Source organism: Dendronephthya gigantea, unplaced genomic scaffold, assembly GCF_004324835.1.
Source record: "Dendronephthya gigantea isolate DGI-Jeju-01 unplaced genomic scaffold, DenGig_1.0 000093F, whole genome shotgun sequence".
In the NCBI taxonomy this organism is placed as follows: Eukaryota; Metazoa; Cnidaria; class Anthozoa; order Malacalcyonacea; family Nephtheidae; genus Dendronephthya; species Dendronephthya gigantea.
In genome coordinates this window covers 91,715-106,273 of record NW_021163103.1, presented here as the reverse complement: position 1 = coordinate 106,273, position 14,559 = coordinate 91,715, and the positions used below count along the sequence as shown (strand labels likewise).

The following is a 14,559-nucleotide window of genomic DNA, read 5'->3' as shown; positions in this document are numbered from 1 at the left end:
CATTACAAAAAAAAAGTTAATGGGGATTTTAATAACTCATGATTGCAGTTGACATTCAGGGGTTTAAGGTGACGATGCGCGGTATAATGAAGTTCAATGAACCGCTAATAAACATTGACATAATAATCTGCATCCAATGACCGCGGTAATGAAGCAGGCTATATATGGTCATTGTAATGATTTGGAATGGTCTTTAAAAATTTGAGCTCATGGTCTTTTCAGTCCAGTGGTAGTCTGCTCGCTGACTCTAGTCCAATGGTGAAATGGGCGGATTGGGATAGGCCGAAATTCTCCTTTTCTTGTACATGTATGTTTCCATGGATCGCAAATGCGCTAATTTATTCTATTAAAAAGGACTCTTCGGTAAAAAAAGGAACTTGCCTGGTTCCGTTGATTCTCGTGCAAACGGAAGAGAGAACATATTTTAAGACGGTTGTCTGGTATTGTGTGTGAATGGGGTCTTAGTCAACCTTTACAAAGGACAAAAATTGACCCGTGCAGGCCGTGATACAAACTGAACGGTAAGAACTCCGAAATTGCGCATAGATGAAGCACGATAGAACTCTTCGGCCGCAATATCTGGACAGGTGAGGCAAAAGAACAGTTTCCAAAATAATATGGCCTAACTACATGCTTGTGTTGAATAATTATGTTTTGCACCATTTCATCTATATAAGCTGGTTCTAAATTGAAAACGATGAAGTCGGGAAGTATTTACTCAAACAGTCTATTGGTATACGTCGATACTGATCATTCTTTTGAAATTTGTAAAAACATTGTGCTAAGTTTTATGTTGTTTTACTCAACAGAGAGTTGTCTTTACAAAGTAAGTGTAAATATGTTTTGTGTGACCTTGCTCCTAAAAATTTTCACAAGATGTCAATATCTACAGCAAGACTTATGTATAGTCCATTGTTAACAAAGTTTTTTACAAAATGCAATGCGTTTATGACATTTTGTGCATGTGCTAATCACATGCTGTTTATGTAAGAAAATGAAAAGTTAAGTAGATGGATTTTGTCACAATCAAATATGTAAAATATCTAACCAGATTGCAGGAATGTGTCATATGACCAGCCTAGGTTTCGCTTTGCTCTCTTGTGACGTCACCAACATTTTGGTACACAGAGCGACCCTGGTGGTTTGTGTTCTCGTTTGCATCTGTTAGGGCGACATTCGCTTTTGATTTCCGAGGGACGTTTGGTAAAATGGAGGAAGCTGCTTGATCCCGAAAAGCATAATCTGATTTTGGAGGAGGCTGCAATCTGGGGAATGTTACCAAACTTTAGTTCAAATGATAGTTTATATTGAAAATAACAGTCCAGGGCTGGTTGTTCAAAAGCCAGAAGCACATAAACTAAAACACTGCATTAAAATTTAACCCAGGGTTAGTGCTAACCTCGCTTTGAACAACTGACCCCAGTGACCAGTGTTTATTCTTAAAACTCTAGTATTATTGTTAACAAGACGCCGTTTCGGCGTTTACTCCGACTGCAGCGAAATATAATGCAGTTAGGGAGAATGCTGCCTCTAAAAATTAAGAAGTTAAAAGTTCTCAAAAGCATAGTTCTCAGTTTATAAATCGCAATCATCGGAGGTACGCTCTATTAATTTTATATACTAAAACACATATTACTATCACTTTCATAAATTCATATTACTATCACAATTATTATTATCACTTTCATATTACTATCACAATTATTATTATCACTTTCCTTAGATCGCTCTGAAAATTTCTGACATCCACAATAGAAGAGCAACAATTACGCATTTGAATTGATAGATACAAGCATAGAAAAGCATAGGATGGAAGTTTGACAATATTTTTATTACATTTTTATTACCGCCATATTTGTAAAGGTTCCGACGTCAACTTATCCCCAAATGCACCTACATGTATCTAGTTATCAAGTAGTGCGTTTCACTGACGCCGTGCCAGAAGCGCCCTGCGACAGGCATTTCCAGACACCGCTTCTACGTAGGCGGAGTAAAAAGCGAATGACCGAATATATCAATGGTTCATAGCTGACAACTGAACTGATAACCGCTACAGCCAGAACCATGCATAAAACATGCATTTACTCACCTCAACTGGGGTTGGGCATCCGGAGTACGCTGAAATGATCGCATGTTAGGTACTTCGTAGATATTTGAAACTGCTGTTCGCTTAGGGAAAGACACGACCTCGGGTGATTTCTGGTTTTTTATCTCATCTTGCTGCTCAGGAATCATATCAACCACTGCATCCCCAGGCAGTTTCTCCTTTGCGGGTAATGGATCAGCCTGGTCATCATCAGGAATTTTATACACATGAGGACGAGCGAGACCATTGCTGGTGGATTGGTCTTCAGAGGATCTTTCAGAGTAGGAAGGAGGGGGTCCATGAATATCACTGAATACTGTAGAAAATATGTTTGTAAATACTAAGAGCATGTACAACAAGTAGCTAGGTTGAACTTTTTTTGTCTACAAATTTCCAAACCTTAGTATATACTATACATGTTATTGTAAATACTAACAGAAGTGAAGTTAGTATGTTTATATCAGTAGGACATGCTATTGTAAGGCGACCTTTTCCGACCTCCTAAAATGTATCGCAGCTGAGAACGTACGATAGCTTACCTTTATTTAGAAAGCTTAGTTGAATGGCAGGGGTATCATAGGTATTTGATTGATTTTGTTCTGACTGACGACCATCACCAATCTGCGTTCTGTCTTCATTAGCAGAATTAAACTGTACTGGAGGGATAGTGCTGCCGGGAAGAAAAAATATAAATATTCCCGCTATAAAGTTAAACTACTCACATCCTTCCATTCAATCAGTAAATTTGAAAGAAAAAAACGTCACCTTTTATTCTTGCGTCGTCTATACATCCAGAATGCAAACACAAGGAAAATGAGTACAACAACAGCCACAACAACACCAGCTATAACTGGTACTTTTGATGTTGACTTTTCTCCTGTAGAGGCTTCGTTATCGACGTTATTAATAGACGGCGACGGTTGTGAAGATGCAGCCGTCGGCCTAACGGCAGATCGTACTGTTGTCGGTGTGTCACTGATAGATGTCAGAGTCGTTGGCGGAACTGTTTCAGTACCACTGACTGGATATGGGAGATCTCCCTTTTGTATTTTTTCTATCAAATACTTGAGATTTTTCGACGAGAAAGCTTGATCTGGTAGAAGTGAAGTTGATTTTGGATCAAGGACTAGGAAATAGACTGCTGTGTTTTGGCCTTCTTCCTTCGCCTTCGGCTTCTGACTCATAATGATAACATGCTTAGCTTCAAATTTGTACGTGTCACTGGCACGTTTATTACGACTGAAAGAGAAAATATATTCTTTTAGTTACTATTTGCAGTAATGAAAATACTAGGGCCTGTTAATGTCAGCCGAAAATCAAGAAATCATTATTTAATAATACTAGTTGTGGAAAAACAACTAAACACTGTAACATCAATACACGAGATTTTAATTCGTTTTTTCACACAATGTGTTATATTTATTTTTGTTTTTAAATTCATCCGTATTTACTAAATATTCCTTTGTCTCCCGAGAAGTTGGAGCTAGTGGCTTTTGATGGCCATGAACACTGAAATGAATATACATAACTGGAACGCTTCCATCTGTTAATTGTTATATAGGGACCGTTCATTTGGTTGAAGTTGAAGTCAGTGACGCTAAATTATGATTCTCATGACTTCAACAGTCAAGAACCTGGAAAAATGCGTGTTTCTGGTCCCGTGTTTACATGATCTTATAACCCAACGCATATTATAACGGGATGTAAAGTGTATATTTACATACCCTGTTGTGCTTTTATTAAAAGAACATGTTTCAGTTTTACAAACGTTCGTCAAAGCTTTCGCGATACCACTTTGAACTTTATCCTTTGAAACCTAGATTTAGATATGCATATATTCAAGTATTTATGATGCATTTGCAGGAGCAGACAACTTCATATGACAAAACTCACGAAAGCTCTTAAATATTCACATATTTAACAAATTTTTTTACATACTTTTGATGGTTTCACGGCAAAAACCATTTCGACAACAGAGTTACCTAACGGTTGATAGAAAAAATGACTGAAAACTTGATCGTGCGAAGAGAATTACTTATGAAAACCCTACTAAAAGTCGCGAGGTAATGAGACTAAAGAGTCGCGACAACGGCATGTTTGATTATTTAGTCTCAAAAAAACAACTATCGAAGCTGCCCTAGCTATATTATGCAGTCGTTTCCCAATTATTGAGACATTATCATATTATAAAACATACTGTGATCAAAGAAACAATTCTCAGCTCCTGTTGCAGTTGAAGTTTTCGTGGATTTACATTTCTTGCAAGAAGTTTGTCCTGCTGAATCTTGATACTCAGTCACTGGACATGGTTCACACTTTGTTTTGTTTTGATCGAGATAACTGCCTCGTGGACATTCCACTGAAGAGTATTATATTAGAAAATTTATTATAAAAGAGACAGGCGAAGAAAGATTTGGAAGAATGGAAATGTGTAGAAAAGAGGCGGATGACATAGTTAGGTTTACTTTTACAGACGAAAGATTAGTATTCAATAAGCATTTACCGCAGACATCTTTGTATATTGCCGAACCAGAAGGACAATACGGAGAATGGGATTGTTTTGGCGTCGGTTCTGAAAAGTAATTTATTACTATCAGTTAATACATGTATGGTAGACAAAGTAATAATAGCTCAAGTTAATAACTTCATCTTTTCTAAACAATTCTTCCTCCTGAACAGTGTTACTACAAGAGGAATTGAAGATCTTTTAATGTAATTATAGACAAGCATTATTTTTGTTGAATAGCTCTGTTCAGTACTCCGGTTACTCCCTCGTGTTTCTGAAAAGAAAACTAATTTTCTTCGTGTCAGAGTCAGCTGTTGTCATGTAACTCCATGAGCCTAAAGCAACGAACCCTTTCGCGTTGGTCTGTAAGATGAGTTTTCTCAACCTCACTACATAGACATAGTTCATTTTCGTCACAAACAGGCGACAAGCCGGTGTCGAATTAAGTACAGAAATAGGTTGCATGATCTAGAATAACTATATAACTATAGGTGCCTAAGTTTAGCAGAACTGAATGGACCATTGTATAAGACTTCCTAATCATATTGTTTAGTTTTTTGATGTGAATTTTATACTGAGAAACGACAAATCGACAAACAAATCTTACCGTAGCATGTCGGAGGACTATTCACGTCCGCAAGTACGACATATGCCCCAGCGTTGTTTCCTCTTATCCACTGCTTCTCATAACATTGTAACTTCAAGAAATTATTGAAAACTGCATTATATCCACTTTTACATTTGACTTCACACTGCACGGAATTATCCTTGTCTTGACATTGCATTGTGCTCGAGTTGGTGAAAGATTCTGCATCAGTTGAATTGAGGTCATCACAGCCTATATATGATGAAATTGTAACAGTTTTGTCAACAATTAATATTTTACCTGCGTTGTCAAAACGCATGTTAGTAACAAAATTAATACGAGATTCTTGAAGGTACGTGCATATATATTTTGCTTACCACAAGGTTCGTTTTTAATAACCGTGATATTTCTCCGTCCAGCGCATTGTTTATTTTGTAATTCGCATTTATTTTTGTACGTCCGTCCATCTGAGCCACAAACAGGATTGTTACTATCTGCGCAGGTAAAGTTGCATTCACATTTTGCTTTACCACCCTCAACTACGCACTGTGCTCCAAAACCACACTTCACTGTGCTGCAGTCAACTAAAAGACAGGAACGAGAAATAAATTTTTTTAATGCATGTGGTAAATATTAGGAAAATTTTGAAACAAAAAAAAAAACACAGATGTTCGTGTGCTAGCGGCGTTCCTTGAAAAGTCTGATTATTAAGTAAACTACAAAACAAATGAACATACCACATTTTCCCCTTTTTAGCATAGTAATAATATTTTTTTCATTGCACGCAGTTTCATTCATCTTGCATCTGTTTTCATAGTTCTTTCCATCAGAACCACAAACAGGATCTAAAGTATCACTGCATGACAAATCACAAGAGCACTCCGCTTTTCCGTTTCTTACTCTGCATATTGCTCCGTGAGTACACTTCTTCTTGTCGCATGCTTGAAATGAAAAAAAAACGCGCGATTATTAATCTGATGAGAATAAGATCTTGGAAATACTTGGTGGTACAGCTATGAAGAAGTAAGAATGTCGATCAGGGTTTGGTTGTCGGTATAAAAATGCACTTAACTTTTAACTAGTGCCAGAATTGGCCAATTAAAATGTTATCATCGAGTTAATTAACAATACGATTTAACTACCTCAAAACTAGTCAAACGTTTCAGTATACAACGGACCCCAGGGCCTGGGATATAACCCAGAAGAAGATGAGGGCAAAGCTGGGATTGATGTTGGCATGAGGTGTTAAGATCAAGTATATATGGACAATGGAAGTAAAAAAGTAAAAAGTACCATCTTCACATTTTCCCTTCTTTACGACTGTGACTGTTTTTCTTAACGTGCAAACGGTGGCATTTAAGAGACATTCATTGTTGTAGTCCCGGCCGTCCGACCCGCAAACAGGGTCGTAATGCTGCGGGCAGAAAAACGTGCAGGAACACATGTATGAGGATTTAGTCGCCGGATTCAAGACACATTTCGAGCCGTGAGTACAAGTTGCGCCGTTGCATACGTCTGAAGATAAAAAAGAGAGTGAAATAGTCTTGATTATACGAAAACATGATTGTTAATCAATACTGCACGATTTGTTAATGCGAAATATCCTTTGCAATTCCAGGTAGTTGCAACCACATAAAAAAGAAACGTTTTTCCACTAGAAGACCTATTTTATAAATGCTTTAATACCTGATGCATATCATTGTACATTTTATCTGAATATTAAACCTGAAGTGACCCAAGAAAATATACTTACTAACAACAGTAACACTAAAAATACACGTTGCATTTAATCCAGCATCGTCTGTTGCAGTATATTTGACCACTGTTGTACCAATAGGAAAGAATGAATTAGCTGGAAAGCCTGAACTGTGAACAGAAGGTGGTTTGGCATTATCTGTAGCTGTTGGTTTTTTGAAGGAAGAAGGCAGGTGGATACTGTCGTTTTTATCTGTGTATAGTTGAATGTTGGATGGACAAGTTGAGCCAAATGACGGGGGTTCCATATCTATAAAAAAACCCCTAAAACTTAGATAATTGGCGGCCACTATTTTTAAAGGAAGTTAGCTCTTAACCTTCGACTGTTACAGAAAAATAACAATAAGTGCTTTCTCCATTCTTGTCTGTCGCAGTAAGGTAGATCGAATGCCATCCAATACTCAGATTAACAGGGGGGGAGTAGCCAAATGGATATATGTCGACTGGTAGACTTGTTCCATTATAGTCTGTTGCCGTGGGAATGTCCCAATAAACAGTCGTAAAACTTTCGCCGGGGTTTGTGGGAACTGTTACGTCATTCGGACAATGCGATAGTTTAGGCCTTGTATCGACTAAAATTGAAAATAAATTATAAGAAATCTGTTAATAATGCCGGCAAGAAGAAATATAATTCGAATTTGGCACGAAGACTAAGTACAAAATCAGGGCCTGACTTCCTGACTAGCTCTGGTTGTATATTAGGCCAAGACTATCACAGCAGCTTTGGGCCAAAAATCAGCATTGAAATGATAAAAGTGACAATTGTACTGGAACTTTGGAAAAACAGTTTCGCACAGATAGATAGCTGTTTCGAATGAATGAAGTCAGGGACGTCGGAAGGATGTGAGGGCAGAGAAGGGAAGATTTTAGTAGCACTTCTGTAGCGGCGAATAATACGGAATGTGTGCAAAACATCGTCTGTTGAAGTTCGTACGTTAAACTTCGTTAAACTTACTTATGCAGGTTGGTGTATCGTCAATCCATACTCCTTTAATGCAAATATCCCAACCCCGACCAATTAACCGATATCCTGAGTCACACGAGAAATTACATTTTTTATGTTCAGGAACATAACCACCCACGGTGTCACAGGTCACTGAGCCATGTTTTGGGGCTGGATGTGGCTTGCAACCTAAACGAAATTTATATTAAAAGAACATTTGAATGACAACACTATCTTCCTCCTATTTTAATTTTTAAACTTCTATTTTAACTGTTTCCCAATCTACTCAGGCATTTATTGCCATTTCCGAGATGTTTGTACGAAGTTGCAGTTGTATTCATATTTTACTGAATTGTTTCACAATTTAAAATTATTGTATTGTTCAATATCAAACTGACATACGATAACAACTTTCGTATAACAGGCTCCTAAAGCCGGTTTTCCACTTGGCGAATTTATTCGCGCGACGCGAAGCGATATCTGAAATCCGGTGATGTCATTGGTTTGCGAAAAAATTCGCCGCGAAAAAGTAGAAACGCTTCCTACTTTTAATCTGTTCATAGTGGAAAACGGGCTTAACTTATCAGGCTAATTAGTAAGGGATAGGTTTCCGATTCCTACAACATAGTAATCTTGTAATAGAAAATAAGATTTAGACTGTGCACCTTATACAATGGATGAAGTGTAAACGAGGTCTTTGCTGAGCGCACATCACGTCTATACCGAAAGGACTGTAAAAACCAGGGTGTAAAGACCTAAAAGAATATTGCAAATAAAAACATAGAACTTCTACTCACTTTTTCCGGGCGGCGGTTTTACAGTTACATTTGCAGGTCTTGTAGAGTGAACACACTTAGATTGAGTTTTGTCATAGCTATAACCATTTTTACAACCACATTTGTGTCCACCAGGAATCCCGAAACACAGCTGGTCACAACCACCGTTGTTTGTCTGGCATGGATGAGCGGCTGGATAATTCAAAATATTAAAATCATTATGATTCTTCACTCGCTGGGTTAATTTTAGATCCCCTTCTGAGATAAAAAATAAATCCATCGCCTCAGAACATCACATGGAAACATCCGTATTTTGATTCAGTCAACTGAACCGGCACTTTCGCGTAATGGACTGGCGTTACCAGCGATCCATTATGAGATGAAAAAGCAGGGCATTTTTTAACTGTATAACTACTGGGGCATTTACCCCAGTAGGCCCTGTGCCTGCCCCAGTAGTGAACCTTGATTTCCTGATAGAATGGGCCCTTTTTTCACTGTAAAGGGTTGGTAATTTATCAGTTTTAACATATGCGTCTTAAAATTTTTTCGAAGAAATAAATACGTATGTAATTACGGCATTTACGTGAGACGTCTGTCAGGGGCGGAGGAACAGGGGGGCTAGGGGGGGGGGGCTTTAGCCCCCTCAAAAATTTCATGAAGAATGCCAGAATGGGAGATTAAATATACATACATATTACGTTACCACGAAATCGTCAAATTAAAGCTCGCTGGCGTATCAAATGCTAATAAGATATCCTATATTGTGATACGGATCAAGTGAATGTAAATTGACTTTCTTTGATCTTTCATAGTTGTCTTTAACAGCAGATTATTCGTGGTTGTATAATTATTGTTATTATTTTCGGACCGCCATTTTGTTTGGAAATTATTTTGAGAATTTGAGAGATGATTTTTCAAATGCAGAAGATATCACAACACGCGTTGTGCCGTTTCAGTTTGCGGTGTTTACCCATGAAAAACTATGATGAAAGCAGCAAGTAAGACTCTGAAATGGCCATTTCCGAAGATCTAGAGCATTGAAATTCAAAAAAAAATTCGCTCGGCGCCAACCATGGTGGCGCCTCGTGAAATTAGCCCCCCAAAATATATTATGTTCCGCCGCCCCTGACATCTGTATGTAATAGACGATTCCCTTTATTGAGATTTAGTAGCGCTTTGCATCATGGTTATAGTGGTATCTTTGATTGTCAAGCCACATCTAAATTTTTTGTCTTCACCTGTGCAAGAGCGTTTGGGAAAGTTGGGGCAGGTGTATAAGGAATGACCAACAGCAAAATCGTGAGGAAAACATTCAATATTTTCATTCAAACTGTCTTGAATGTCAGTGATAACACCATAACCATAATGCAAAGCGCTACTAATTCTTAGTAAGGGGAATCGTCTATTACATATTTGTCTTGCGCATGGGCCCTAATACACACTTTACCCCACTAGTCAAAATTCCTTAAAAAATGCCCTGACAGAAAAAGAGAGAAATTCTGAATGCAAAAGGCACAAATAAATACTCAAGAGAAAATTTAATTGCCTTTGAAATTCAATAAGACGTCTCCACCGAGACAGTTAGGTAAACTCAAGAATTCAATATCTTGTTTTTATCAAATGCGTACCAGGCTACTAATACGAATTCATGCATTTCTTGTTTGTTTCAAGTGCAAATACATTATACATGCCTTATGCCATATATAATTAACTTTTTATTAACCTCGCTTGCTCGGTTTTTACTCGTTCTCACTTAACTGAACTAGACGTTTAAAATGACTGACAAGTGTATTTGCGTGCAATTATGACGTACGCTTTGTTTTGTTATATTAGTTTGACAAAATTAATTACACCTTTACTTTTTTGATAGTTTTTTGCATGCGTTTTAAAAGTCTAAGCAAAATTAGCATCCTCGCGAAGGCGATAAACATCGCGGTAAATTTCGGAGATGAGAACACAACCAGACAAAGTGTACATACCTATTGTTGCTGGTGTTGCACACTTCGAGTCACAACATTTATCATTACTCGGGCAATCTGAGTCACTGACACATGACGTTCCTTTGCCTCCACCATAAGGACAGCGTCCAGCTTTTACATCTTATAAAGAAGAAAAATATTGATTTTACATAATTACTGGGAATATACCGCAAACAGTAATATCTCTAATAAAGTATAATGCTGTTGGTTGCAGTTGTCCAAAAGTCTAAAAATTATTTCCTAGCTACGCGGCTGCCCACACGACTTCACAACAAATCCCATCTGTAAAATATTTAATTCGTTTCCCCGAGGAAAAGCGAAGAATGAAAGTTTGGACAGGAAGGGATAAACAGGGGCGTATAAACAGCCCCCTGTGGAGAAAAGACGAAATATTTTGAAAATATCTGGTGATCAAACCTTGGACACACTCTCGAACCCTGAAACTGCTGTAATAACCATAAGCACAGCCCCACAAGTATCTTTCTTTCACAGCACACGACATCCAGTCATTGCACGGGCATCGCCATGTGTAACCCACGATATCTCGACAATACAACCCACAAGTTGAGTTCTCCCTGACGTGTGAGTATCCTGGCGGACATGATGGAGGTGCATTGATAACAGGACATGATCGAGATGAGATGCAGGTGAAATTGCTGCCACGTTTTGGGAACGAAAATGTGTAGTGTAGTCGTTTTTCTGAAAAATAAATACTCAATGTAAATTATATTTGCCCCTGTCTTTAGTTATTGTTCTTTATTTTGTCCCACAGACCACTTACGTTGTTTTGGTATGGAACTATATGCATGTATATCCATTGGTTTGCCCAGGTTAGTCGCCATTACTCTTATGTTTGCCGCAGTATTTACGTCACCACGATATACCGAGTCAGTATTCCAGTCTGTCCAGTACAGATGATCGTATAACGATGTCAAGCCATAGGGGTGGTTCACTTCGGTTGTAAGACGAAACAAGATGCCAACTTAAAAATAACATGAATATATTTTTTTAGGTATTTCCTGTATTGGTCAGTTTGAGCTAGGATAATGAATTGTTATTTTTGAGGTGAAAGAGTACGAGATCTATACGAAATTAGATAAGAAAGTGCCCCTCTATCACTACTGGTAAAGATGTGACGACACTCATATACCCATCAAATGTATTCACCACCACTTACAGAGAAGGAATTTTTTGTTCAACACAACCTTTCGTTCGTATGTGTCGAGGTCCATTGCTTCAATATTATCTTCACCAGCATCGACCCAATACAACTTATTATAAACATGATCAATGGTGAGACCATTTGGCCAGTGAAGAGTGCGGTTTACCAGGTCCATTCTGTTTTCTCCGTTCATGTAGGCACGCTCGATTCTCGAGAAGCTTCCCCAATCAGTCCAGTACATATAACTGAAGAGAAATGGGTAGTGTTGGAAGCTGCTCAGTACTAAACCAAGCACAGAACAGTAGATATTCCTTTTTACAAATGTTATTTTGTACTTTATACAAGAGTTTAGGTTAACGGAAAGATGTATAGTCACAGTTTTTACTGATTTTTTCTTCTTTATTTAGGTTGCAGTAGAATACGGCTATGTTAGTGACAAAGTTATTTTGAATGAACAAACGTTAGGTTTAACTAGAGCTCACCCATCAATTGGATCCACAATGATATCTCTTGGTTCGTCCAGATTTGATTTTACCAAAGTCTTCCTAAATGACCCATCCAGCTTAGAAGTTTCAACAGTATTGTTTGTTGTGCTGGTCCAATATAACTGGCGACCAGCAAGATCTATGGTCAGTCCATCTGCCACACCAATATCATTGAACAACACCTCGAATCCTGTTCCATTTCTGAATGCTCTACAGATGATTCTAAGGGTAACATCCGTCCAGTACACACGATCTTCAACCCAGTCATATTCCAACGCAACGGGGCGGGTAATATTGGTGTTTTCATCAAATGGAATTGCAATTGGTTTTACATTCACGCTGTCCAGCTGCATTTCGTAGATTTTGCCAGCATCAGCGTCCGCAAACATTATGAACTCTTTTGAGGAGAAAGGAAATTAATTTGGGAACCATTAGCTTTTACAATTGCATAAAACTATATTCTTTATAATCTATAGTAAGGATCCACCTCAATGCATACTCCTTATCAAACTTCCTTCATGTGTCCACTTTATCTACAAGAGTATAATTATATACCACGGGAACTGCCGCTCAGTGTCAAGATACAATTAAATATAGCTATATACATTCTTTTCTTCAATTGATGCTGCATGGAGAACATTGACGAGCTTTGACTTCTTATTTCAAACTTACCTTCTTTAAAGGGATCCTCGCATGTTTTCTTATCATTCGCCAGTTTTTGGCCTAGCTGACATGCGCATGATGTTCCAGATGGAACCTTATGGAAACATAACTCTTCACATCCACCATTACTGCTTCCACAATTAGTAGTTCCTGAAGAAAAATCCATGTTAAACGAAGACTGACTATTGTAGGCCCATATCTTCTGTCACGATCTTTATACGGGGTCTAATATATATCATGCTTTCTCAATATTGACACCACTGTGTTACAACAGACAGCGGCACAGTTATTACTCGCTAAAGACGAGATGTGTTTATAAACGAGGCGTGTGTTTATATCCATTCCGTGTTTTACTGACTTCTCTCTCTATTATTAAATATTGGCACTAAGTGAGAAACAAAAAACTCCCACTTCTGTGCAAAAACTGTGAATAAAGGGCAGAAACTTCGGCTTTCCGGTTAAACAGGGCAAATATAGAGAAAACTAGATATTGATATAAAAACGTTTTAACCTAGGGCAGGAACATTTTTACTAACCATCTTTCTGTTTCGAAGAGTCAATCACACGCAGTCCCATAGCCCCCTTAAACAAGTTTGTAGTTGGTATTGTTATGTTTACGAACATGACTCCAGTGTTTATGTTAATGCCATTGATGGAATTAGTCAACCAGTCTGTATAATAGATTGAATCTCCTGTGATATCCAAGTCAAATCCATGGAACTGTGAGAGAGCCAAGGATTTATCTTCAAAGGTAATTCTTCTATTATTTCCGTCATAGTCAATGGAACTGATTTTATCATGAAACGCGTCGATCCAATAGACAAGTCTTGCAGAGGTATCCAGGGTGACACCGTTTGGCCATGTGATGTTGTCTTTGACCAAAGCAACACGGTTAGTACCGTCTAAATCACATCTTTCAACAGCTGCTTTGGCTCCCCAGTCAGACCAAAAGAGATGTCTAGATAGTAAAAAAATATTTATTATCTAGCGAATGCATTGAATTAACGTTTTATAAAATATAATTCATTTGTAAAGGCATATTTCGTACACACCCTGCAATTGGATCAACTGCCATGCCACGAGGGTATTCAAGACCAGTATTTAGCAAAACTTTTCTAAATTTCCCATCAAGCGTTGCGACCTCGATCGTCCCTGATTTATAAGTGGTCCAGTATATCTTACGTCCGATCCAATCTATTGCAACACCCTCGACATTAACAACATCCTTCATTATCAGTGTTTTGTTCGTCCCATCGTAATTTACGCGATAGATAAGGCCCAGGGTGTTCTCACCAAAGTAGATGTGCTTTTGCTTTGTGTCTATACCTATAGGTATAGCTCTGTCTAGCCCCCCCAACACATTGGTCCGTGCTAAAGTGTTTAGATCCAAAATATGAAGGTTGGTGATGTTAGAATAAACGAGATAAGGTTCCGAGGGTAGGGCATCTGTAAGTAAACAGAGAAAAAAAAAGTTATCCGGAGAAGATAAGCTAATTCTCTAAAGAGATAGAAGAAATACGAAAGAACACATAATTTATAAAAACAAACACGTTTAAGACGCATTAAGACGCATACAAAGAGGCAATGAGTGCCGGTGTGTTCCTACAGTAAAACACAA

The 14,559-nt window shown here is 38.0% G+C and overlaps 1 protein-coding gene across 7 annotated transcripts in view; it reads right to left on the bottom strand.

Annotated features, from left to right (window-relative positions):
- The window catches only part of LOC114533564, a 49,901-nt gene that overhangs the window by 146 nt on the left and 35,196 nt on the right, over positions 1 to 14,559 (bottom strand). For 5 of the 7 annotated variants that reach the window (XM_028555101.1, XM_028555103.1, XM_028555100.1 and 2 more), the window contains 24 exons: positions 13,994 to 14,387; positions 13,478 to 13,899; positions 12,951 to 13,091; positions 12,276 to 12,675; positions 11,809 to 12,038; positions 11,413 to 11,613; positions 11,049 to 11,330; positions 10,632 to 10,751; positions 8,674 to 8,844; positions 7,889 to 8,065; positions 7,251 to 7,505; positions 6,932 to 7,183; positions 6,472 to 6,693; positions 5,916 to 6,119; positions 5,556 to 5,762; positions 5,200 to 5,430; positions 4,590 to 4,658; positions 4,284 to 4,445; positions 4,025 to 4,068; positions 3,811 to 3,902; positions 2,852 to 3,325; positions 2,626 to 2,756; positions 2,090 to 2,402; positions 4 to 1,265 (listed from right to left, as the gene is read on the bottom strand). In XM_028555101.1, the coding sequence (XP_028410902.1) occupies positions 1,079 to 1,265; positions 2,090 to 2,402; positions 2,626 to 2,756; positions 2,852 to 3,325; positions 3,811 to 3,902; positions 4,025 to 4,068; positions 4,284 to 4,445; positions 4,590 to 4,658; positions 5,200 to 5,430; positions 5,556 to 5,762; positions 5,916 to 6,119; positions 6,472 to 6,693; positions 6,932 to 7,183; positions 7,251 to 7,505; positions 7,889 to 8,065; positions 8,674 to 8,844; positions 10,632 to 10,751; positions 11,049 to 11,330; positions 11,413 to 11,613; positions 11,809 to 12,038; positions 12,276 to 12,675; positions 12,951 to 13,091; positions 13,478 to 13,899; positions 13,994 to 14,387 (5,381 nt within the window). In that variant the 3' untranslated portion in view covers positions 4 to 1,078. Of the gene's footprint in view, positions 1 to 3; positions 1,266 to 2,089; positions 2,403 to 2,625; positions 2,757 to 2,851; positions 3,326 to 3,810; positions 3,903 to 4,024; positions 4,069 to 4,283; positions 4,446 to 4,589; positions 4,659 to 5,199; positions 5,431 to 5,555; positions 5,763 to 5,915; positions 6,120 to 6,471; positions 6,694 to 6,931; positions 7,184 to 7,250; positions 7,506 to 7,888; positions 8,066 to 8,673; positions 8,845 to 10,631; positions 10,752 to 11,048; positions 11,331 to 11,412; positions 11,614 to 11,808; positions 12,039 to 12,275; positions 12,676 to 12,950; positions 13,092 to 13,477; positions 13,900 to 13,993; positions 14,388 to 14,559 lie in introns of those variants that run through there. The other 2 variants (XM_028555099.1, XM_028555098.1) reach the window with 1 other exon arrangement.